Below are 26818 nucleotides of genomic sequence, written 5' to 3'. Positions count from 1 at the left end.
TGCAGTTATTTGAAGTTCAAGATCAGCCATCAACAAGTCGGTTTTACTTTTCTGTCTTGCATTTAAATTCGTCCAACAACAGGACAGTCTTCTTCTTCCTTTCTTATAATCAGATCTAATCGTGAAGGATTGATCTAGTTTTGGACGAAACTCGGTAAATATAATAATAATTGGATTTGTTAATCGCAACTAATAGATATATAATTCTCAATATTATTTTTCGGTTTCCTTGCGTGTCTACTAGTTTGAATTACAACATTCTTAAAGGTTTTTAATTGTGATAAATCAACAGACTAATGGACACTACTGCTAGCCTCCACTTCATGAACCAAGAGTTTGCCAAACTTGACCAATTCGATGGTCAGAACTACACCCGTTTGGGCCGAGATGGACAAGTTCATGCTTCATGTTTTGAAGCTCGCTTTTGTGTTGGACCCAAAACCGGCACCAATTACTGCTAATCCAATTCCCGAGGAAGGGAAAACTGTGGACCCAGTGGTCATCACAGAACTGGAAAAGCAAAGGACTCTGCGTAGAGAGTCTGAGGAATTGTGTGTGGGTCATATCAATAACTCCCTATCCGATCGACTCTATGATCTTTACGCGCTGGTAAAAGATCCAAGAGAGCTATGGAATGTGTTAGAACTTAAGTACAAGGAACACAAGGAAGGTACTAACAAGTACCTTGTGTCTAAGTACCTAGAGTTTCAAATGGCTAATGACAAATCAATCATGGAGCAAGTGCATGAACTCCAAGTCATGGCCAACAATTTGAACGCACTCTCCATCTCTATTCTAGAACTCTTTCAGGTTGGTGCGATTATTGCAAAACTGCCACCCTTATGGAAAGATTTCTCTAAGAGAATGATGCATAAGTCCGAGGACTACTCCTTGGATGATCTAATGAAACACCTCCGCATTGAGGAGGAAACTCACATCAGGGACAAGCGTGGTAAAGTCGGATCGAGTGTGCATCACATGTCAGTTGGGGTTCTAGTCATAAAGGCAAGTCTGGGGGGACAAAACAAGAAGAACTTGGGACCCAAGAAACAAAGCTTCAAGAAACCAGGTCATCAGAATCCTAACTCAAAGCCAAAGAGGACCGGACCTTGCCACGTCTGCGGAGAGATTGGGCACTATGCGAGAGAATGCAAAGATCGCAAATCAGGACCGGTTGCACATGCAGTCGAGCAGGTGACTGACATGGTGGCAAGTGTGAAACTTGGAGAGATTTTTATGATCTCCTCCCTTCCCCGAGAAATCTGTGCTTGAGGATGGTTCGTGGACACTGGATCCACCGTGCATGTTTGTGGGAAACGAGAGAACTTCTGCACTTACTGCCCAATGCCACATGGGACGTTCATCATTTGTGCTGATGGTCACAGAGACGAGGTTCTAGGAAGAGGTGATGTTCGTGTGAATTTCACACATGGTCAATGGATAACCCTTCGAGATGTTCTTCATGTTTCTACTATCTCGAAAGGGTTGGTTTCTGCGAACAAGTTGACAAGGGTGGGTTCAAGATGGTGTTTGAGAGAGGCAAAACTGTGATCACTAAAGGCAGAAGATATGTTGGGAGGGCGAACAATTGTTTAGGGATGTATCGTTTGTGCCTTAGTGATGAGGGTAGTGTGAATGGTCCTAGTGTTGAGAGTGGTAGTTCTAGTGTTGCAAGTGTGTCAAGTGTTGATAATGATGTAATTGGTGGATTGGTTGCTAATGCGAATGAAGTGAACTTTTCTGGTTATTTTGTTTGTTCAATTTCTTTATGGCATAAACGTTTGGCTCATACTAATGTTAAAAACATTGAAAAAAATGCAAACTAAAGGAATGTTAAAATATGACACAAAAGATTTTGAAAAATGTGAAACATGTGTGAAATCAAAGTTCACTAAGAAACCATTTCCATCAGTTAAGAGAAACACATCATTGCTTGAGTTGATTCATTCTGCTATATGTGAATTAAATGGAATCCTTACTCGAGGAGGAAAAAGGTATTTCATCACATTCTATGATGACTTCAGTCGATATCTACATGTTTATTTGTTGAAATCAAAAGTTAAATCTTTTGATGCATTTAAGCGGTATAAGGCTGAGGTCGAAAATCAACTTGAAAGACACATCAAAATTCTTCGCTCGGATAGAGACGGGGAATATTTCAACCAAGAGTTTGACACATTTTGTGAAGAGAATGGAATCAAAAAAGAGAGAACTTCACCATATACTCCCCAACATAATGGTTTGGCTAAAAGAAAGAACCGAACCCTTTGTGAGATGGTCAACTGTATGTTGAACCAATCGAGTCAACCAAACAATCTGTGGGGGGAAGCACTATTGACTGTTTGCTATGTTCATAATAGGATCACTAGTCGTGTGATTCCTACAAGCCCTTATGAGTTATGGAAAGGTAGAAAGCCTAACCTAGACTATTTGAAAGTGTGGGGGTGCGTTGCTTATTATCGGACTCCCGATCCTAAGCGAATCAAATTGGGAGAATGAGCTAATAAGAGTATATTTATTAGATATGCTCACAATAACAAGGCTTACCAGTTATTAGATATTGAATCAGGTGTTGTTGTGGAATCCAGAGATGTGGAATTCTTTGAGGATAAGTTTTCTAAGGATGAAGAAAACTCCAGTCATACATCACCTACAAGTACTTCTCGTGAAATACTCCTACCTCCTCCTATTGTGGAGGAACGAAGGAGAAGTACTAGGGCTAGAATAGAGAAAACTTTTGGAGATGATTTCTACTCTTATTTGGTCGAAGGAACAAAAAAGAAAGTGACGAGAGAGGTCATTTTTGCCATTAATTTGGATGATGATCCTAAGACCTTTATTGAAGCCATGACGTCTCGAGATGCTCCTTTGTGGAAGGAAGCCATAAATGACGAAATGGATTCAATTATGGGTAATGGAACTTAGGAGTTAGCCGATCTACCCAAAGGGAGAAAACCCATAGGAACCAAATGGATATTCAAGAGAAAGTATCATCCAGATGGATCCATATCTGCCTATAAAGCAAGATTAGTTTCTAAGGGCTATAGGCAGCGAGAAGGTATCGATTATTTTGATACCTATGCCCCAGTTGCTAGGATTAGTTCTATTAGAACTCTCATAGGAATATCAGCTTTGAAAGGACTGTACATTCATCAAATGGATGTAAAGACAGCCTTTATGAATGGTTATCTCAAGGTGGATATCTACTTGGAGCAACCTGAAGGTTTCGTGATACCTGGACAAGAAAACAAAGTGTGTAGACTTGTTAAATCCTTGTACGGGTTGAAGCAAGCTCCCAAACAGTGGCATGAGAGGTTTGATTTGGTTTTCAGCATAATAGTGCTGACAGGTGTATTTATTCTAAACACACATCTGATTACATAGTAGTTATATGTCTTTATGTTGATGATATGTTGATCATTGGCACTCACCTAGAAGGTATTCTTGAGACTAAGAAATACCTATCCTCGAACTTTAAGATGAAAGATCTTGGAGAAGTTGATACAATTCTTGGTATCAAGGTGAAAAGGACAGGTGGTCATATTTCTCTGAGTCAATCTCATTACATAGAGAAAATTCTGACAAAGTTTCAACATTTGAACATTAAGGAATTCAACACTCCTTTTGATTTAAGTGTGAAACTTAAGGTGAATTCTGGTCGAGCAATCGCTCAACTAGAATATGCTAGTGCAGTTGGAAGCATGATGTATGATACTCACTGCACACGACCTGACATTGCATTCGTTGTAAGCAAATTGAGTCAATATACTGTTAATTCAGGGACGGAGCACTAGAAGGCAGTGGGTAGAGTACTAGGTGTTGGATTAGTGTCTAAGTCCATAACTATTTTGGTATGTACTTGACCCGATGGTGCATGGTCCTTTTGGGTTGCCTTCACCAAAGCAACTTGATAGGATGAACTATGGAGAGAAAGGATTAATTATGATTTATTAATATATTATGAGAATAATATATTAAAGGAGAAATCATATTGTTTAATTAATATTAGTCAAGAATTAATAAGAATTAAGTTTGTGGCTAAAAGACATTAATTAAACTTAAGGGACTAGAATTGTCAATCGTGTGATAGTTGAATATTGGGCTAATGGACTCCATATTAGAGGAGTGGACGAATTCTATGGGGGAAACCCATTAGAAATCGTCCAAAGGCCTTTAAGAAAGGAGTACATGGGTTGCTTAGGGCCTAAGCATCCAAATTAGGGTTTCCTTGTTAGATAACCCTAATAGCCTCACTATTTAAGGACCCCTTGGGCATCAAAAACGTAGGCAACTGAATCCTTACAGTTTCTACACGTTTTTGGGTGTCTTTGCTCTCCTTATTCTTCATCCTCTTGCTCTTGGTGTTTATGAGCCATTAGAGGAGTGACATTTGTGACTCTAAGCTTTCTAAAGTCATTACAAGGAGGATTTGAGATTGTTATTACTACATAAAAATCAAGGTATGATCTAAACCCTAATTCATATGTTATATTGATTATCATATACTAGATCTAGGGTTTAAAGTCTTGGATGAATAGCATGTACAATAGAGAAACTTAGATCCAAACATTAGGATTTGTATGAGCACATAGGATGTTCTTATGGCTAAAACCCATCAGTGGTATCAGAGCCTTGATTGGTTTCTATTGTATTGATGCCTTGTATGTTTGTTCAAGTTGCGAAAACGTTTTTTGAGCTCCCTGCCTGATTAACTCGGCGAGTCCAGTGTGGTACTCGGCGAGTTTGAGCGTCAGATGGAGCTATTTTCGGGATTTCTTGCTGTTTTACTCATGGATACTTGCCTTATCTATTTTAGATCATTAAAATCCGATTTTATACATATTTATGAGTATATCCTTGATTAAACAAAAGATAATTACCAATTAATTGGATAATAACTTCCTTATATGATAAAGTTTGATTATTTGTATTAATTGGGTAACTTACTTTGCAAGAAATTGAAATTAGGTCAAATATAGATAATGATAAAATAAATTGTTTAATTTATATTATTTGTTATTTGATCCTTGTGTTATGAAAAGTTTCAATTTTCCCCTTTAGGTTTTATAATTTAAATTTGAACTCAAAAGTTTTGTTTTGAAATTTAAATAGTTGAAACCCTAATGTTTTGAAAAGGTTTCAAAACTTGCCCTCAAGTTTTGGAATTTAAATTTTGATTGAAAAGTTTGATTTTGAAATATTTAAATTCTAAACCCTAATGTTTTGAAATGTTTCAAAACTTTCCCTCAAGTTTTGGAATTTAAAAGTTGGTTAAAAGTTTAATTTAGAAATGTTAAATTCTAAAACCCTAATATTGTTTTGAAAAGTTCAAACCACACCCTTATGGTTTTATTAATTAATTAAAGTGTATAATTAAAAGAGATTTAGTAAATCCATAAAGTTTTGGTGTACAATTTAATTAAATTAAAAGTATAATTATTAAATTTGAACACCTAGTATTTTAAAAGTGTAAAATACACCATATACTATATATATCATTAAAAGTCTAATATTATATATATGTATGACTAAAAGTCAGTCTTACCGTTAGTAGGCCTCATTCACGAAGATGGTCTATAAGGGGTGTTTAAGGAAATTGCCTATAAAATGGCGATTGAATGGGTATCCACTCTTACCCACCGCACTCTTGACTAGTGGAGGGTCGTTAGCCGAACGGGTAGGATAGGACAGAAACCTTCCATTATAAGTATAATGAAATATAAAAGTAACTAAATGCTTTCATAAAATTCCCAATCTTAGTTACTTTAGGCAAAAGTGAATTGATGTAATTCCATGAAATTACACTTTGTGCCCTTGCGAAGACGTTAGTGGAGCGTGTGTGGTTAACCGGCACACTAAATGGTTCTGAGCAAAGGTAGAAAAGGGTGACTCAATGTTTGTCATAGTTCGGTGGAGCATGTGTGGTTAACCGGCACATCGAATAGGTGACTGTAACATGTGGGGGCACCATGTAGCTTTGCATGGTTATTCACACCCGCTTTGTGATCCTCAGCATCCCAGTCACAAACTAGAGGGGCATATCGAGATTTAATCATGCCATTGAAAAGTTCAATGAATCTCAAAGGATCTAGGAGTTTTCAATACATTTAAAACTTAATCTGTTTTTCATTTTTCATGGTGGAAAATTAGTGAATCGTCATTCACTTACCTTCAAATGTTATGCAATTTGGGTTACGACATCCCTCTCCCGAGTTGTGGAATATTGTGTTGGGTCCTAGCCCTAATATCTCATTTGGGTGATTTATTAAGGACTTAATCAATCAACTAACTTGAATTTATTTTCTCCCGTTTTGTAGATGTCAAAGTACGACAACTACGGTCTTCCCAAATCCCGTGGAACAAGCATTCCACATGAAGATGATATTCCACGATTCGATCGAGGAACAAGAAATCATGCTTCACTTCCTCCTCCTCCTCCCGTTGTTCTTCCTAACCCACAAGATCGAAGAATTGAAAGGTTCAATGTCACTAAAGCCCTACTGGAAATGAAACATGAAGATGGTAAACCCGTGTGTGCCCACGTTCTAGGAATGAAATCACACATCGATAGGTTGATAATGTTGGGTGCGTCATTCCCGGATAAGTTGGTTGTGAACTGGGTTCTGCAGTCACTTCCTGAATCATATAATGAGTTCAAAAGAAAGTATTATATGATGGATCATGATGAAAACCTCATTGACCTAACTTACATGCTCATTGCTGATGAATCAGAAATGATTTGGCAAAGCAATTGAGCATATTTGTTGGGAAAGTCAACCAACCATACTTCCGAGGACGTTCTAGGAGAATCGACATGCGTTTACTGCTATGAGAAAGGGCGTTGGATACAAGTCTGCCCTAAGAGCTTGAAGAGTCCAAAAGATGGGAGAGTCAAAGAGTATGATTGTGCTTCAGGTAAAATCCACTGTCTAACTCCATTAAGTTCCTATTCGTTGATTCTTAATACATAATGTGATTAGATTGCATTTGAATGTTTTGTAGGATCAGTGAAAAGAGAGGAAGCTTGATGGAAGAGCAAGATGAGTCTAATCACAAAGAAATGGATCTCGATTGCATGGACTTGAAGATCAGATTTTGAGCTTAGAAAGTTATGATAGAGTTGTTAGGAATATTTGACTACATAGTTTTTCAGTTGATTTTGCATTGTAAGGAAAAATGTTTTCCGCTGCTTTTATGAATAAAATAAATTTTGATTTGACTCATTTATTTATTTATTTATTTCCTTGCAATGAAATCTTTATGAAAAAGTTGATGTTTGCATATTTCTACAACAAATGGATGTGATTCTTAATTATGTTATGGAAATGTCAAGAATTTACCAAATAGGGAGAGTTTCTCATCGCCCAAGTTTCAATTGGACAGAAACTTGGAATCATGCAACTTGGTTGCATGATGAATGAGAAATTTCATATTTGGAAATTAGACTAAGTCGTTGACAAAGTGTCAAGTGAAGGACTAAGAGATCGAATACACAAAGTTGTGTGTTGATCAAGTCCACCACAAGAGTAACAAAGATATTCATAATAATTCACTAAAGGTTTAGTAAACATGATTATACTTACAAGATTAAACGTAATTCTAAATTGATTGAAAGAGTTTGAATCAATAGCAGAACGAATAGGAAGAATCAAGTAGGCAGAAAGATAAAAGTTTCTCTATTCTAAGAAGAAGGGAGAGTACTTTTTATGTTTTATGAAAAGTCTTAATGATTAAGAACCATATCTCAATTGATCCTCTGTGTAAGTCTTAGTACAATTGTATGTCTGAGAAGAGGAATCAAGAATTGAAGAAATGGTTAAATCAAGAAGTCAATCATACTTCGTTCCAAAACAAGTCTTAGAGTTAAGATTGTGACATTGAGTGACAAGTCTTAAAAAGGTTTATAACATTCATCAAATGTAGAATTTGGAAAAAGGTTTTCTTATTTGAAATTGGTAAGTTGTGATGTCTTGGATAAGACAAAGACCAACTAGGACCAATATTATGAAGTGTTTTGTCTTGATAAAAGCTACACTAACTCTTGAATATTTGTTTGTCAAGAAATGTTTATTGACAAGAGAGTCTTATATGTCAAGGAGTTAGTGGGAGTCTTAATGGTCTTGAAAAGTTTCAAGAACTAATCAAGAATAAACCTTATCGATCATCACTAGCACACGAGTTGAGGTTTTGACATTATCTTGTTTCTGTGCCGTTCCAATTGAGTTGATTATGCATGTGAGCCCTATGAGTTCTCATTTGAATGCATAAAAGGCAAGGACCTTGATCAATGAAAAGTACATTGATAAGAAAGGGTGAGATGCTTAATTACTTGGAAGACATGGTGGGCAGCCGTGTTACCATAAGGAAAGAGATCAAGATTTAGAAGGTTCAGTCCATATGAGTTTGAATTTGTCATAAACTTTGGTTTTAACAAATTCACATGGATAGGAACCTATACACCATTAAAATCGAAGTGTCATAAGATTTCCTCCTTCATTAAAACGACTGTGAGGAAATGCTTTCACTAAGGAAGATTTTAAGAAGATAGTGATTGTGAAATTGTATTCTCGAATTCGATTATGGTTACGGTATCCCTTTCCATGATTCGAATTGTGAGATTTGGCAATTAGTCTAAATTGTTTAAGACACACATATGAGCTATCTAAGGCAAAGGTGTATAAGTTTAAGAAGCCTTGATAAAAGATTATCAAAGCATTGGGTATTAGAAATATGAACTTAAAGAAATTCAATAGGCATTGTTTTTCTGAAAGTTAAGTTGTTTCTGAATACGTGTCAAAGCTAGTGGGAGCATAAGTGTTATGTTGATAATAATCATCATGATAGTGGGAGCATAAAAGTTGTGCTGGTATGATTATTAAAGCAAGTATTGCAAGATAGCAATATTAATTATAGAAAAACAAGAGTTATACTTTGCGAAGTCGTAAAGGTTGAATAGTTGTTTTGCTATAATTAAGGGAGAAAATATTATGCTTCATTTCAAAACTAAAGGCTTAGGTTATGGAATGTTAATAAACTTAATCAAGGATACATAGTGAGTTCTTAAATTTCGATTATGATTACGGCATTTCTCTTCATAATTCGAATCATAAGAACGTGACACATAAGATATTATGGTAGAAGATTGATAAAGTATCAAATCTTTATGTAAGGCATTATGCATCGTGTCCCATACGCTTTGGGTATAGGATAGATTGCAAATGCTATAATATTTGACCACTCTAAAATTTTCCAAATGTCTAGCGCATTTAAAAGGAAAAAGGACCAGAATCGGCTTTGACTAAGATAATTAAACAACTATCAAAGGACGATCCAAAGCTTGCTAAGGATTGGTCGCTTGTGAGTAGTTGGAAGTATGATATTGGATGGAGCATATCGACATTATTATGAATAGATAAGATTCTATTAAGAATGAGTTGTCATATGGTAAGTATGGAAAGGATTTCATATTGGGAGTTGGATATTAAGAATCTATGTCTAGATTAGAAACTTTTATGCAAGAAGGATGTTCAAAGGAATGTACTTTGAGTGAGAGACATCACATCTATGGAATTGTCTTGTAACAATTTCGATAGAGCTTTGTAATTCATTGGCAATAGTCATTGTGACATTAGTGCAGTGACATTACAAAAGAATCATTGCATAAAATGTTAGAATCTAACATATTTTATAAGTAGCAAGAATTTGATACTCTTACACTTGTGATAAGGATTGGGAGTTGTGAAATGAGTGTGATTGGAAATGTGTTCATTTGACCTATTTCACAAAATAAGAACCATAGGTAAGAATTGTGTTCATGCCAAGAGCATGGCACAAGTGTAGTAATAATTCAAGTAAGAAGTTGATTACCCGAAACAACAAATAATGAGTAATCGATATGGTGATAAATAAAAGGTGTTTTATTTATACTCAAAGGTTTGAGGCCATATGGGATTAGTATTATTCTTGTGTTTCACTTTGCATGTTTTGACTTCCTGAATAATTTAATTGGTTCAGAATAGTCAAATTATTCGAACGGACCACAGTTGTTCATACGTTGGAAGTAGGTATGAATGAAGACTGTCGTGAATTGGTGTGTGGATTGTCTAAAGTGTATTAGACATAAGCAATTGTTTACTGCAACATTCATGAGTGCTTATGATTTGAGCATTGGATTAAACCCACGCTCACTTAGATCACTTCATGAATTGTATCACGAGTGATTGGTGAGACGATAACATCTTATATTCTTGAAACTGAGATGTGTGAGTTGTATCTTGCGAGTCGGTTGCACATTGATGATATGTAAACGCACCAGTAACTTGGTGTTATAAAACATATTGTTGTGTGTAATTCGGTAAGTGAGTGCAAGCGAGCATTGAGTCAAAGTTTATATGTTCCTTTTATCCAAAGTAGGATAAAAGCGATATCTACGGGCCCCTCGATGATTTAGTGATGGCACCTAAGCGCTTGGCCAAGCCGGGACTAATTTGATGTGTTCAAATTGTAGTCTGTTATCAGTCATCATAAATCGGAATTCGGGAAATAGTATAGAAAGAATGATTAAGTTCTTGTCTCATATCTATACGATATCTAGAATGGAGGAATATATGATCCCTTATCTAAAGGACACGCGTCTCTGACAAGATCAGAGTTGACAGCGGCTTTGGAAAGCTACGATTGCAGATCAGGATCTGAAGTCATACGCATAATAGTTATTAAACTTATCCAAGTGGGAGATTGTTGGATTAGTGTCTAAGTCCATAACTATTTTGGTTTGTACTTGACCCGATGGTGCATGGTCCTTTTGGGTTGCCTTCACCAAAGCAACTTGATAGGATGAATTATGGAGAGAAAGGATTAATTATGATTTATTAATATATTATGAGAATAATATATTAAAGGAGAAATCATATTGTTTAATTAATATTAGTCAAGAATTAATAAGAATTAAGTTTGTGGCTAAAAGACATTAATTAAACTTAAGGGACTAGAACTGTCAATCGTGTGATAGTTGAATATTGGGCTAATAGACTCCATATTAGAGGAGTGGACGAATTCTATGGGGGAAACCCATTAGAAATCGTCCAAAGGCCTTTAAGAAAGGAGTACATGGGTTGCTTAGGGCCTAAGCATCCAAATTAGGGTTTCCTTGTTAGATAACCCTAATAGCCTCACTATTTAAGGACCCCTTGGGCATCAAAAACGTGGGCAACTGAATCCTTAGGGTTTCTACACGTTTTTGGGTGTCTTCTCTCTCCTTATTCTTCATCCTCTTGCTCTTGGATTTTGTGAGCCATTAGAGGAGTGACATTTGTGACTCTAAGCTTTCTAAAGTCATTACAAGGAGGATTTGAGATTGTTATTACTACATAACAATCAAGGTATGATCTAAACCCTAATTCATATGTTATATTGATTATCATATACTAGATCTAGGGTTTAAAGTCTTGGATGAATAGCATGTACAATAGAGAAACCTAGATCCAAGCATTAGGGCTTGTATGAGCACATAGGATGTTCTTATAGCTAAAACCCATCACTAGGATACCTAAAAAGGAAAAGTACTTTTGAGTTGACATATTCGTCATCTAATGGAATACTTGAAGGTTATTCCAATGCCAGCTGGATTGATCACACTAGTGATTCAAAATCAACAAGTGGTTGGGTTTATACTCTAGCTAGTGGTGCTATTTCTTTGGCAAGCAAGAAATAGACATGCATAACTCATTCAACGATGGAAGCAAAGCTGATCGCCTTAGCTGCAGCAGGCAAAGAGGCAGAGTGGATTCAAGATCTACTTATGGATATCTGTTTGTGGGATATTCCAATGCCTTCAATACCCATGTATTGTGATAGTGAGGCCACACTGTCTGTAACATCCCAAAAATACGAGTCAAAAATTTCATTTTAAAACAAGTACACGGCAAAACATTAGAAATAAAAGGTTCAACGGTGATATCATTTCACAAAAGGTACTGCATGTCTAGAAACATTTTTATAAAACATTAAAGTGTCAGAGTATAATTTCCCAGGAGGATCTCATGATGCGGAAAGCAAAGCATGTGTGTGATGTACCGCTACCGCGCCGGCTCCTTCCCCTTCGAAGAAGAGGTAACTGAAACCAAAACTAAAACTGTAAGCACGAAGCTTAGTGAGTTCCCCCACTGTACCACATACCATATAACCATATAACATACATATATTTTCAGGCATATCTGGGTGCCCAACCTAGCCCTTCGGTCCTCTCGACCGGATGTTGCCTAGCATACCTGGGTGCTGGCCTCCCCCTTCGGTCCTCTCGACCGGGTAATGCCTAGCATATATGGGTGCTGGCCTCCCCTTTGGTCCTCTCGACCGGATACTGGGGACTATTTCTCCCCTCTACTGCTACCACATAACAGGTATCACAATATCAGAATCTATCTAGCAGGGCTGGGTATGACTACCCCTTCGGCCCTATCGACCGGATATCTTGGGGACTATCTCCCCTACTATCACTAGCACATAGCATCATATCATACTAGCACATAAACATAACACAGGTAGTAGTAATCCCTAGATGAATATCACAAAGACAATCATCTACATATAACTCCTACTGGTGGGTCGACATTGTGGCTGTAGACCCACCGCTACTGGAAGGTAACTCACCTCGAAAGTAACTGCGGAAGTCTGCTTACTAAGCGCCTGACTGCTGAATCAAAAATCCTCCGACTATAAATCATAAACATAGGTTAGCCTCTCATTCACACCCTTAGGTCAGATGTCATGGCACCGACTCGCCGAGTCCTTCTCCACTAACCCGGTCCCACTCTACAAGCCCCTTCTTCTCACTCACTGAATCGTCCTTACCTCGCCACTCAAGACGATGGGACCGACTCGCGATCCGACTCGCCGAGTCCATGAACAGCTCGCCGAGTGTATGAACAACTCGCCGAGTCCATGAACAACTCGTCGAGTCCATGCGAGCAGACTTCCCACTCGCTTCCAGATCCTTATCCGAACATCCTGCGTGAGGATTTGGGGTTTTTGGGACTATCAGAACACGTTAGATTGCTAATCCTACATGCAAACACGAAGGGTTGGACTTCTGACACTTAAACCCTTCGTACACAATACAATTCATACAACTCGCCGAGTTTGAAGAACAACTCGTCGAGTACCAGGAAATCTTCATAGGACTCGCCGAGTTGTTCATCCAACTCACCGAGTCTAAGGCCATATTCATAGAACTCGCCGAGTTCAACCTTGGGACTCGCCGAGTCACTTGACCCATTTCCCATATGAGCCAAATCTGAGACATGCAACTCTTCAAAACCACAGATCTATGATCCTAGGGCATGCTTAACACGTAAAGTTGCAAACTTTACGTGCATGCATGGCCCTATAAGCTCAAAAATGCAACTCCAAGCTCTTTAAGAGGTCATGCACTCCATGGGGGTCCTCAATCACTTCAACCATAGCAACTTTATGCTTCTAACACGTCCATAAAGTCTAGATCTGAAGTCCTTTCGGATTATTAAGCATAAACACATGGAGTTTGGTGTTTTAGGGCTTGAAAACCACCAAATTGGGACAAAATGGGATCTAATGAACTAAAGATCAAGGTAGAGACTTTACTACCTGAATGGAAGCTTCTCCCAAAGTAGATTTCGGATCTACTCCCACTCTTGCACTCTTCAAACTCTTCTTTTCTCCTTCTAAGCTCCAATGTGCCCCAAAAATCCTTCACAAGGCAACAAATCACTCAAACTTACAAATGGAGGCTAGGGTTTTGACAAGGAACGCTCTGAGGATGATAGAGGTTGAGATGGGGCTATAAGGACATTTAAATAGGGTGCAAACCCTAAGGATTTGGGTCTCCTCCTGATTGGCCTACTCGCCGAGTCCAGGTGTGGACTCGCCGAGTAGATCACTTAAAGCCCGCACCCATCTCGACATTTACTCGGTGAGTTAGGGCTACAACTCGTCGAGTAGCTCTTCCAAAAAGAACCTTTAATCAAAACAAATACGTACCAGGAACTGGGCGTTACAAATCTCCCCCACTTATCTTAGACTTCGTCCTCGAAGTCTGCTGACTCCAGAAACAACTCTGGGTAGTGCTCCCTCATCTCCTCCTCCGCCTCCCATGTCCACTCTGAACCCCTCCGGTGCTGCCACTGCACCTTCACCAACTGAACCACCTTGTTCCTCAAGGTCTTCGTCTTTCGATCTAAGATCGCAGTTGGTCTCTCGATATAATTCAGGTTGCTATCAACCTGAATATCCTCCAATGGTACAATTGCCGACTCGTCCACCAAACACTTTCTCAACTGAGAAACATGAAAAGTGTTGTGGATCTGGCTAAGCTCTGCTGGAAGATCCAACCTATAAGCGGCGCGACCCACCCGGGCCAAAACCCTAAAAGGACCAATGAACCTAGGGCCCAACTTGCCCCTCTTCCGGAACCTAATGACACCCTTCCAGGGTGATACCTTCAGGAGGACCATGTCACCCACCTGAAACTCCAAGTCTGAACGCCTTCTGTCGGCGTAACTCTTCTGCCGACTCTGCGCAGTCTGCAGCCTGCTACGAACCTGCTGGATCAACTCTGTCGTCTTGAGCACCACTTCGGTGCTCCCGATGACGCGCTGATCGACCTCGCCCCAACAAATCGGTGTCCTGCACTTTCTCCCGTAGAGCATCTCGAAAGGAGGGCATTCAATACTCGCATGGTAGCTGTTGTTATACGAAAACTCAGCCAAGGGAAGATAGGTATCCCAACTGCCACCGAATCTAGCACGCACGCTCGCAACATATCCTCCAGAGTCTGGTTGGTCCGCTCGCTCTGACCATCTGTCTGCGGGTGAAAGGCGGTGCTAAAATACAAACGAGTGCCCAGGTCGTCATGAAATCTCTTCCAAAACCTGTAAGTAAAACGCACATCCCTGCCCGAGATAACCGATACTGGCACCCCGTGCCGCGCCACGATTTCCCTAATATAGATGTCGGCCAATTTCTCGGCCGATATGCTTTCCTGAATCGGAATAAAATGGGCGCTCTTGGTCAATCAATCCATGATGACCCAAATCGAATCTACTCCACGCGCAGTCCTGGGAAGCTTTGTGATAACATCCATCGTGATATCTTCCCATTTCCACAATAGGATGTCCAACGGCTGCATCTTGCCATGCGGTCTCTGATGTTCGGCCTGGACCTTCCTGCAGGTCAAGCACCGCTCAACGTACCAAGCCACATCCCGCTTCATGCAGGGCCACCAATAATTTAGACGAAAATCCTTATACATCTTCGTCGCCCCTGGATGAATAGAGAATCGGGATTTGTGCGCCTTCTCCATCAAGATCTGGCGCATGCCCCTGTGATACGGCACCCACACCCTACGGTGTAATTTTAATAGTCCTCGACTATCATAATTGAAGGAGGAAACCTGACCCACTACACGCTCACTCTTCCGATGTTCCTCCTTAATAGCCTCCCGCCGAGCCTCCCGAATCTGCTCTAACAGTGGAGTTACCACTGTCATCCTCAAACAGATATCCCTGAGTGGCGCTGCCTGGCGGCTAAGCGCGTCGGCCACCACATTGGCCTTCCCCGGATGGTAAAGGATCTCGCAATCATAATCCTTCACCACGTCTAACCATCGACGCTGCCTCATGTTCAGATTCGGCTGATCCATAAGGTACCTCAAACTCTTATGGTCCGTGTATATGGTACACCGGACTCCATAGAGGTAATGTCGCCAAATCTTGAGGGTGAAAACAACTGCCCCCAACTCCAAATCATGCGTCGGGTAGTTCGCCTCATGAGGCTTGAGCTGCCTCGAAGCGTAGGCAATGACATGCCCCCTCTGCATCAGTACCGCGCCCAACCCTGAAATGGACGCGTGGCAGTAAGCCACAAAATCCTCTACGCCCTCTGGTAGGGCTAAGATTGGTGCCTCGCACAATCTCTGTCTCAGCGTCTCAAAGGCAGCCTGCTGCTCGGGTCCCCACCGAAAGACTACGACCTTCTTCGTCAGCCGTGTCAAGGGTACGACTATCTTGGAGAAATCCTGAATGAATCTTCGATAATAGCCTGCTAATCCCAGGAAGCTTCGAATCTCGGATGGAGACTTTGGAACCTCCCATCTCATCACGGCCTCAACCTTGGCCGGGTTGACCAGAATCCCGTTCTGGTTGAAAAGGTGTCCGAGAAATTGCACCTCGCGCAACCAAAACTCACACTTGGAGAACTTGGCATATAAGCTCTCCCTCCTCAAGGTCTCCAAAACCTCTCTCAGATGCTCCTCATGCTCTTCCTGTGTCTTGGAATAAACCAAGATGTCATCGATGAAAACTATCACAGACCGATCCAGCATCGGTCTGCATACGCGGTTCATGAGTTCCATGAACGCGGCAAGAGCACTGGTGAGCCCAAACTAGGGCTGTCGAAAAAACCCGAAACCCGTTCTACCCACCCGACCCATTCCGAATTCGGGTAGAATGGGTCGGGTAGAACGGCTAACGGGTATGAACATTCGGGTAATAGGTTAACTCGATAATAATATAGGTCGGGTTTTAGGTATGAATATTTATTTTCGGGTATACCCGAATACCCGATTTCGTTTTTTAAATAATACTGAATGTACAATGCAGTCACGTATGCACACTTCAAATAAAACAAAACCCTTCATTTCCTTCTTATGAACGACGACTCGACAGTCGATGCAAACTTGCAAAGGGAATACGACCCTGAAGCTGAAGTCCTAAACCGTCATCACAATTCTCAATTTCTCACTATCGCATGGAATTGAATTAGAAAAGTACATAACATATTATAATGATTTGTATTGTTATTATATATGTACTTGTTAATTGTATGGAGTATTTTCCTACCCGATTCTTTATTAAACCAATCAACATGTAAAAATAAAAAAATAAAAAATTACCAATAAGTGTAATTTAAGAAATTTTCGGGTATACCTGATAATTACCCGACCCGACCTCAAACCCGAATACCCGAAACCCGAAAACCCGAATTAAAATATAGGTCGGGTATCGGGTATTATTTTTCTTAAGGAAATACCCGTTCTACCCGAAACCCGAAAAATTTACCCGTTCGACACCCCTAGCCCAAACGGCATCACCACGAACTCATAATGGCCATAGCGCGTCCGAAACACGGTCTTCTGCGCATCCTCCTCTCTGAACCTCATCTGATGATAACCCGAGCGCAAGTCAATCTTGGAGAACCAAGATGCTCCTTGAAGTTGGTCAAAGAGGTCATCAATTCTCGGGAGTGGGTAACAGTTCTTCACCGTTACCTTGCTCAGCTCCCGATAATCTATACACATCCGATGCGACCCGTCCTTCTTCTTCACAAACAGAATCGGGGCTCCCTAGGGTGAACTACTCGGTCTAATGAATCCCTTGTCTAGCAGCTCCTGCAGCTGCGTAGACAACTCCTGCATCTCAGGAGGAGCCAACCGATACGGTGCCTTGGCTATCGGAGCCGCACCAGGAACGAGGTCAATCCTGAACTCCACCTGTCGCTCCGGAGGTATCCCAGGGAGTTCCTCTGGGAAAACATCTGCGAAATCTCGCACCACCGGAACCTCGCTCACTGTCGCCTTACCCGCCTCCCGAGTATCCATCACGTACGCGAAATCCCCTGCGCATGCCTGCTGAAGGTAACGTCTAGCCCTCGCTGTTGAACATACTGCGGGTCCACACTGCGGCCTCTCGCCATGAATCACTAACTCTCCCCCACCTGGGGTCCTGACTCGCACTAGCTGCTGCGCGCAATCTATCACCGCCCCATTAGGGCTCAACCAATCCATGCCTATAATCACTTTGTTCCCACGCAACGGAATGGGAACCAGATCCACCAAATAGTGCTCCTCGAATAACCTCAGAACACAATCTCTGAACACTGATGATGCTCGCACTGATCGATTGTCGGCAATCTCCACCTCCAAAGGGCAATCCAACATGCCCGAAGACTCAGTGAACTTCTTGCTAAGCGCAAGGGAAACAAACGATCGGGTAGCACCCGAGTCGAACAACACCTGGACTGGGATACCGTTCACATGGAACGATCCTAGCACATATATATACATATACCGAGCACATATCAATATCATAACATCATATAAATAAATGAGAGGGAAAGAATCATACCCGTCACCACATCGGGTGCTGCACGTGCCTCCTCGGCGGTCAGCTGAAATACCCGGCTCCTCACCACTGGAGCCTCTGCCTTGCCCTGCTGGCCATCTGTGATCCGCAGGGTCGCTGGAGCTGGCGCCTTCACTGGCGCTGCAACTATCAACTGGGGGCAATTGGCCTTCTTGTGGCCCCTCTGGTTGTAGTGGAAACACAGCAACTTAGAAGTCTGAATAACTTCTGTCGGAGCAGTGCAATCCCTGCTATAGTGCCCAGACTTACCGCACTTATAGCAGCCTGATGATCCCAACCTGCACGCCCCCTCGTGCGTCTTGCCGCATTTCCTGCAGTGGCCCCGTCCCTATTGGCCTTTCGGCCCCAAATCTGATCCCTTAGGCTTCTTCCCCGAAGCCCCTCCTGACTGTCCCTCTTCTGCCTTCCGTTTCCGGATGTGCTCCAAATCTATCTCCCTCTCCCTCGCCCTAGCAATCATAGAGTCCAAGGTGGGGCAAGCTGAAAAACTAACGTGCTCCCGTATATCAGCTCGGAGCATGTCATGATAGCGGGTCCTCCTCATGTCCTCATCACCCGCATATTGGGGCACCAACAACGCCCTCTCCCGGAACTTGGCGGTGATCTCCGCCACAGTCTCTGTCGTCTTCCTCATGTCCAAAAACTCCCTGGCCAGCTGCTGAAGCTCGACAGCCGGCGCAAACTCTGCCCTGAATCTGTTCTCAAAGTCCGACCAGGTCATAGCCTCGATCGCTGAGGCTCCCAACGAGTCACCCACTGACTCCCACCAGTCTTGAGCTCGGTCTCGTAAACACCCTGCTAAATACCTCACCTTCGACCCCTCGGGGCAGAAGCTAGTCAACTGTGCAGACTCGATGTCTATAATCCATCGTCTGGCGGCAATGGGGTCTTTCGCCCCATGAAAATCCGGCGCACCTCTGCCCCAAAAGTCCTTAAAGGACAGTGTGCGAGATCCCGACTGGCCAGATGCCATGTCACTCCTGAATGCCCGAAGGCGATCTTCCATCAACTCGATGATCCCCTCCTTGATCGACCCGAAGATAATGGGGGTCAACTCAAGGATACCCCTGGTGATCTCTGACGTGATGAACTCGCGTAGTCCCTCATCCACTGGCTCGGAACCTGATCCCGAACCTGACCCCTCTCCTGAACCGCCATCTATCGGCCTCGATCGTAGTACCACCATTCTGCAATACATAATAACAATCATTAGTGATACTGATACTTCTTGAGGGATCACAACTACTTACAAGTTCCCTAGTCTTATCTTGGCCTTTCTCGGTTTGGGTACAGATCCTCTGCTTTCAGTATTACGGGCCCATACTACCTTCCACATCTATCCGTACCTTCTTCAAGGACCGCCTCGACTCCACCAGATCCCTTCCACTACTGTTGATCACCGCTATACTCATCCTAGGCTTGCCCTAGGGAAATCTCAGGCTCCACCCTACCAGGTCCTCAGCTGCTGAAGGCCTCCTAGTAATGCCAATTAACCATTACCTGAATATCGTCACATGTGGTGAGGCTCGGATAATCCTTCGAGTAACAGACTCGTCCCTACAACGGCTAGACTTAAACGAGAGCTGAGTAGTAGGGCGAAATCCAGCACTCTAAGATTATTCAACCCTGATCACATGTGACGTGACGTATTCACCTAATGGCTAACTCCCACCACTCAGAGTCCCACAAAGCACAAAGCAAGAAGCATTCGAACTAAGGGAACAATCTCAAGCAAATCCGCCCTCATAGAGAGAAACTGAACTAGCATACAGAGCTAAACTCATACTATCAGGCATAACCTAACAGGCTATCCTACTGCCATCTACTCAATTCTCGCATGCAATTTTTATACACTGAAGCACATAAAGCAGGCACATAAGGCATCACTCCTAGATCCTTAGTCCTATTCTAGCATGTTGTTCTACTGAAACTGATAAACACAACATAAGCTTGTATGGGTACTTTGGGGAATACTTACTTGAGCTCGGCCGGTTGCGCACATCACACACTTCGTTCTTTCTCAAAACCCTTTTCTTAATTCTTAGAAAACATTTCTTTTTGGAAAATCTTTTAATCCCTTGATTTGAGTTCAGACACCCCCGAAGGTGAGTCCGAATCCCTCAAACTAGGGCTCTGATACCAACTTGTAACATCCCAAAAATACGAGTCAAAATTTTCATTTTAAAACAAGTACACGGCAAAACATTAGAAATAAAAGGTTCAACAGTGATATCATTTCACAAAAGGTACTGCATGTCTAGAAACATTTTTATAAAACATTAAAGTGTCAGAGTATAATTTCCCAGGAGGATCTCATGATGCGGAAAGCAAAGCATGTGTGTGATGTATCGTTACCGCGCCGGCTCCTTCCACTTCGAAGAAGAGGTACCTGAAACCAAAACTGAAACTGTAAGCATGAAGCTTAGTGAGTTCCCCCACTGTACCACAACCATATAACCACATAACATACATATATTGTCAGGCATATCTGGGTGCCCAACCTACCCTTTCGGTCCTCTTGACCGGATGTTGCCTAGCATACCTGGGTGCTGGCCTCCCCCTTCGGTCCTCTCGACCGAGTACTGCCTAGCATATCTGGGTGTTGGCCTCCCCTTCGGTCCTCTCGACCGGATACTGGGGACTATTTCACCCCTCTACTGCTACCACATAACAGGTATCACAATATCAGAATCTATCTAGCAGGGCTGGGTATGACTACCCTTTCGGCCCTATCGACCGGATATCTTGGGGACTATCTCCCCCTACTGTCACTAGCACATAGCATCATATCATACTAGCACATAAACATAACACAGGTAGTAGTAATCCCTAGATGAATATCACAGAGACAATCATCTACATACAACTCCTACTGGTGGGCCGACATTGTGGCCGTAGACCCACCGCTACTGGAAGGTAACTCACCTTGAAAGTAACTGCGGAAGTCTGCTTGCTAAGTGCCTGACTGCTGAATCAGAAATCCTTCGGCTATAAATCATAAAAATAGTTTAGCCTCTCATTTACACCCTTAGGTCAGAGGATTGACCCTCCCTTCATCCCAGGTCAACTCCTTAGTCAAGGTCAACTTCCAGTTGACTGGACTCGCCGAGTCCTTCTCCACTAACCCGGTCCCACTTTACAAGCCCCTTCTTCCCACTCACTGAATCGTCCTTAACTCGCCACTCAAGACGATGGGACCGGCTCGCGATCCGACTCGCCGAGTCCATGAACAACTCGTCGAGTCTATGAACAACTCGCCGAGTCCATGAACAACTCGCCGAGTCCATGCGAGCAAACTTCCCACTCGCTTCCAGATCCTTATCCGAACATCCTGCGTGAGGATCTGGGGTTTTTGGGACTATCGGAACACGTTAGATTGCTAATCCTACATGCAAACACGAAGGGTTGGACTTCTGACACTTAAACCCTTCGTACACAATACAATTCATACAACTCGCCAAGTTTGAAGAACAACTCGTCGAGTACCAGGAAATCTTCATAGGACTCGCCGAGTTGTTCATCCAACTCGCCGAGTCTAAGGCCATATTCATAGAACTCGCCGAGTTCCACCTTGGGACTCGCCGAGTCCCTTGACCCATTTCCCATATGAGCCAAATCTGATACATGCAACTCTTCAAAACCACAAATCTATGATCCTAGGGCATGCTTAACACGTAAAGTTGCAAACTTTACGTGCATGCATGGCCCTATAAGCTCAAAAATGCAACTCCAAGCTCTTTAAGAGGTCATGCACTCCATGGGGGTCCTCAATCACTTCAACCATAGCAACTTTATGCTTCTAACACGTCCATAAAGTCTAGATCTGAAGTCCTTTCGGATTATTAAGCATAAACACATGGAGTTTGGTGTTTTAGGGCTTGAAAACCACCAAATTGGGACAAAATGGGATCTAATGAACTAAAGATCAAGGTAGAGACTTTACTACCTGAATGGAAGCTTCTCCCAAAGTAGATTTCGGATCTACTCCCTCTCTTGCACTCTTCAAACTCTTCTTTTCTCCTTCTAAGCTCCAATGTGCCCCAAAAATCCTTCACAAGGAAACAAATCACTCAAACTTACAAATGGAGGCTAGGGTTTCGACAAGGAACGCTCTGAGGATGATAGAGGCTGAGATGGGGCTATAAGGACATTTAAATAGGGTGCAAACCCTAAGGATTTGGGTCTCCTCCTGATTGGCCTACTCGCCGAGTCCAGGCGTGGACTCGCCGAGTAGATCACTTAAAGCCCGCACCCATCTCGACATCTACTCGGCGAGTTAGGGCTACAACTCGCCGAGTAGCTCTTCCAAAAAGAACCTTTAATCAAAACAAATACGTACTAGGAACTGGGCGTTACACTGTCTAAAGTATATAATGCAATATATAATGGGAAGTTGAGACATGTAGGTCTGCGACACAATTTTGTGAGACAACTAACTGAAAGTGGTACCATCAAGGTTGTCTATGTCAAGACAAGCAGAAACTTGGTAGATCCGTTTACCAAACCTCTAACGACAGATTTGGTTACATCTACCATGAGAGTCATGGGTCTAAAACCACAATAGAATCGCTTAGTGATGGAAACCCAACTTGATATTAGTGCCACTAATTCTCATGTTTAAAGGGTAACAACGAAGTCACTAACAATAGAAGGTACTATCATTAATGATAGATCTATGTGAGGTAGGATAGTACGTCATTGCCGAGAACGAGGTTGAGTTACAACTCTTAACAAAGTTTTGGAGACATCTAAGCAACGAAGATGTTGTAAAACTTTGCCTATATGATCTAGAGGTGGTGCCGCCTCAAGTGAAGATTAGTGGTTTATCTTCCAAAGGGTCATGAAAAGGGTTTATAGCGCATGCCATATTAGCGCTCAGGGAGAGCACAAAGAAAACTTGTGATATCTGGGGGTAAACCGAAGTGGTCATTAAGGTTCATGGTTTAAACCTATAAGGAAACCATTGAATTGGTATCGTCTTGTTTGTTCTCATTAAACTAGGGTTTAATCTTCATGACATGCAAGTGACATCATCTGTCTGAGTGAAAGGAAACTTTCCAACTTGGTGGGGGATTGTTGGAAATTATAGAGGAAATTTACAAGTTGGTAATTTTCCTCCATCCCACATTGGTGGGGGAAGAAAATTTTAGTGGGTTTATATGCTTAATCCTTTAATAGGCCTTCAAAGGCTTTAGCGGATCAAGGAATGGGTCAAGCCCACGAGCGCGCCTAGCCTAGGCTAGCACTAGCCGACGCCGCAAGTACGCGAAATGGCACGATTTAGGCGTGCTTTGCACTTCGCATGACACATCAGTCGCTGGGAGACGAGGAGCTTTCATTTTTGGCAAGTTCGAGTCAAGTCGGTTTGATCGACCGGTCAAACGGTTGACCAGAGTTGACTTCGTGGATAAGGTGACAGAATATTCTAGAAGGCTCAGAAAACAGCTTGATTGGAGAGCAAGTCATCGCCCTAGGTTTTCTAGGGGCGGGCCTATGGGGGCCCGTTTCATGCCTTTTAGGGTTTCGATACCTATAAATACTGGCCCCAGGAGCTGTATTGACTACTCACGAAAATCAGAGCTCTCTCCCACTCTCTGCGTTTTTTCTTCCAGTTTCCGAGTATTCGCTTTGTGTTTATCGATTTCCAGTGCCCGTTGGAAAGTCGGTAGATTTGCATTAAATCTTGGGGTTTTACTCTGTTGCTTACAGCCAGAAGAAGCGAAGTAAAAACCTTTAAGGACAGGAGTCCGATCCGTGCAGTTATTTGAAGTTCAAGATCAGCCATCAACATGTCAGTTTTACTTTTCTGTCTTGCATTTAAGTTCGTCAAACATCAGGACAGTCTTCTTCTTCCTTTCTTATAATCAGATCTAATCGTGAAGGATTGATCTGGTTTTGGATGAAACTCGGTAAATATAATAATAATAACTGGATTTGTTAATCGCAATAATCGACATATAATTCTCAATATTATTTGTCCGTTTCCTTGCGTGTCTATTAGTTTGAATTACAACACATATTTGATTTGGCTGTTTTTGTTTGTATCTATTTTAATAGGGGTGTCCCTCGTATTTAAGTGGGTGCATTTAATAGAAAAAACCAAAAAAAAAAAAATTACACTGCATGTTGGAAATTAAGCAGTGGCCTGAGATCCTAAATGCCCCACTAAGATCTGCCACTGTCCATGTCAAATCTATGTGATAGACCTTTGTTTTGTTTGATCTAGTTCTCTATACCAAACGCTAGGTGATATAATTATAAAATAGCGACGTAAAAAATGGGTGCACAAGGGATTGAGAAAGTAAACTACCCGTACAATTGCCTAAATAAATATGTCATTAAAATTTAGACTTCTTGGACTAAAATTCGAGGATTCTTAAATTAGGGACAGTCGAATCTCATAAACTTCAACAAACACATGGTTGGATACAACAATCAGTAGAAAAAATCACACTTTTTTCTCATTACGATGATTGTAAATAGTAGGTTTGACAGAATAATTGGTTTATAAGAAACCAATCCAAGAATATGAATAATCATTAATTCGTTATTAATCATTTATATTGGATAGCTCATAACAAGAACAAGTGAAAATTTTAGTTAAGACACTTGGATATTAATAAGGGTTTTATTTATTTATTTATTTATTTATTTATTTATTATTATTATTATTATTATTATTATTATTTTATTATCATATAATAATAAAACAATTATAGTATTTTCTCAAACAATTAGTTTTTAAATCTCAAATCAAAATTGTGTAGATTTTAATTTCAAGGGACGAGGGAGTCGTTTCCTCCCAACCCACTGAACCCACTGTCACATCAGTTTTTGTCTTTTCTTTTTATTCATCTTTCCTAACCTACAACACACTGAAAATTTATCTTTCTCAATCCACTCAATTAAAAAAATTACAAAACAACTAGATACACGTTTTAAAATACACGGTACAAGAAAAAATGAGAGAGACAGAAAGTAGAGAGAGATGATGAAGTGAGTTAGTGAAACCAATTAACCAACCCATTGAAACAGTAGTGGTACCGCCGATAACTCTATTGTTAATTAAGATTTTACCTTTGATTGTTTTGTATTTGTTTTAATCGAATGAGTTGAGTGAGTTCAAAGAAATAGGGTATCCGTGTGTTGTGGGTTGTGAAAGATGAAAAAAAAAAAAATGATATGACAGTGGGTTTAGTGGGTCAGAAGAGAATGACTCTCTCCTCTCTTTAATCATTTTAACTTAACTCAAAATTGTATTTGGAATTAGGGATGTGTATTATGTTCCAACATGATTGAATCGAAACGCAAAATTTAATCCGGTCATTAATCAATTATAAAAACTTTTATTTCTGATTTTTGGAGACATTTGTTAAAGTTGATTTTAATGTTTGTTGAGTTAAGGTACATCGGTTTCGTGGTGTAGTTGGTTATCACGTCAGTCTAACACACTGAAGGTCTCCGGTTCGAACCCGGGCGAAGCCATAAATTGTTTTTTGCTTTCACATAATTTTTCATGTTTAATCATATTCCTGTCCAGTTACCATTTTTTGGGCTTATAATTGTAATCTGAACTTGGCCCAAAAGGGTAATACACTACTTACCATTTTCGAAAATAATATAAATAGTTTTTGTTATTTTAGTAAAGACTAAACTATACAAGTTTATTCTCAAAACTTCTGTTATTAACTGAATTCCAATTATAAAATTCTAAACACAATTTCTTATGTAAAATATATAGTTTTATAAGTAAGAAACGTGGTTGCATAAAATATAAAGCATACGGAATGGATGGATACAACAATTAGTAAAAAGATCATATGTTTCAGAGAATCATTTGTTTATAAGAAACTAACCCAAAACTATGAATAATAGTTATCAACATTTATATTAGTCTATTAGATAGCTCACAATAAGAACAAAAGGTGAAAATTTTGTTAAAAATCGACATTAATATATATTTGTAACGATTATTACTGAAAAAAAAAAGTACAATTATAATATCTTCTCAAACAATTAGTTTTTAAAATCTCAAAACAAAATTGTTAAAAATCTTAAAAGTGTATAGGTTTTACTTTTGAGCCTTTTAACCTTTTCAATAAGAATCAAAAGTTGTATTTGGAATTAGGGATCTATAGTATGTTAGCAAAATGATTGAATTGAAACCCAAATCCAAAAATCAAATTAAAATAAGAAGCTAAAAAATGGTCGATTATAATTTATAAACTTTTGTTTCTAATTTTTGAAGGAAATCGAAAGAATATTATGATAATTACTGGAATACTGTACATCGGTTTCGTGGTGTAGTTGGTTATCACGTCAGTCTAACACACTGAAGGTCTCCGGTTCGAACCCGGGCGAAGCCAAATTTTTTTCTTCTTTCTGTTTAACTTTATTGCTTAATCATATTCCGGTCTGGTTACCATTCTGTTTAATTTAATTGTATCTTAGCTTTGGTCGAAAGGGTAATACAACAGCTTGGAAATTAGAAGAAATAACTTTTGTTATTTTAATACGACTAAACTGTACAAGTTTGCTCCATAAAAAAGTGCCTTGAACTGAATTCCATATAAATGTTTAGTTTTCTAAGAAAATGATATATCATTTTAGGGAAAAGATTGGATATATAGCCCACATGATTG

General features: G+C 40.7%; 1 protein-coding gene and 2 non-coding genes across 3 annotated transcripts; all 3 read left to right on the top strand.

Annotated features, from left to right (window-relative positions):
• Positions 1–387: 387 nt before the first annotated feature.
• Positions 388–1272, top strand: LOC111911607 (uncharacterized). The gene has a single exon (XM_023907358.1). The coding sequence runs from the start codon at positions 388–390 to the stop codon at positions 1270–1272; it is 885 nt and encodes a 294-aa protein (XP_023763126.1).
• A 24315-nt stretch (positions 1273–25587) lies between these two features.
• On the top strand, positions 25588–25661 carry TRNAV-AAC (transfer RNA valine (anticodon AAC)). Its single transcript has one exon. It is a non-coding gene; the product is annotated as a tRNA-Val (tRNA).
• An 807-nt stretch (positions 25662–26468) lies between these two features.
• On the top strand, positions 26469–26542 carry TRNAV-AAC (transfer RNA valine (anticodon AAC)). Its single transcript has one exon. It is a non-coding gene; the product is annotated as a tRNA-Val (tRNA).
• Positions 26543–26818: the final 276 nt, after the last annotated feature.

The sequence above is a fragment of the Lactuca sativa genome, chromosome 3 (assembly GCF_002870075.4).
Source record: "Lactuca sativa cultivar Salinas chromosome 3, Lsat_Salinas_v11, whole genome shotgun sequence".
Classification (NCBI taxonomy): domain Eukaryota; kingdom Viridiplantae; phylum Streptophyta; class Magnoliopsida; order Asterales; family Asteraceae; genus Lactuca; species Lactuca sativa.
This window is presented reverse-complemented; position numbering and strand designations above follow the sequence as displayed.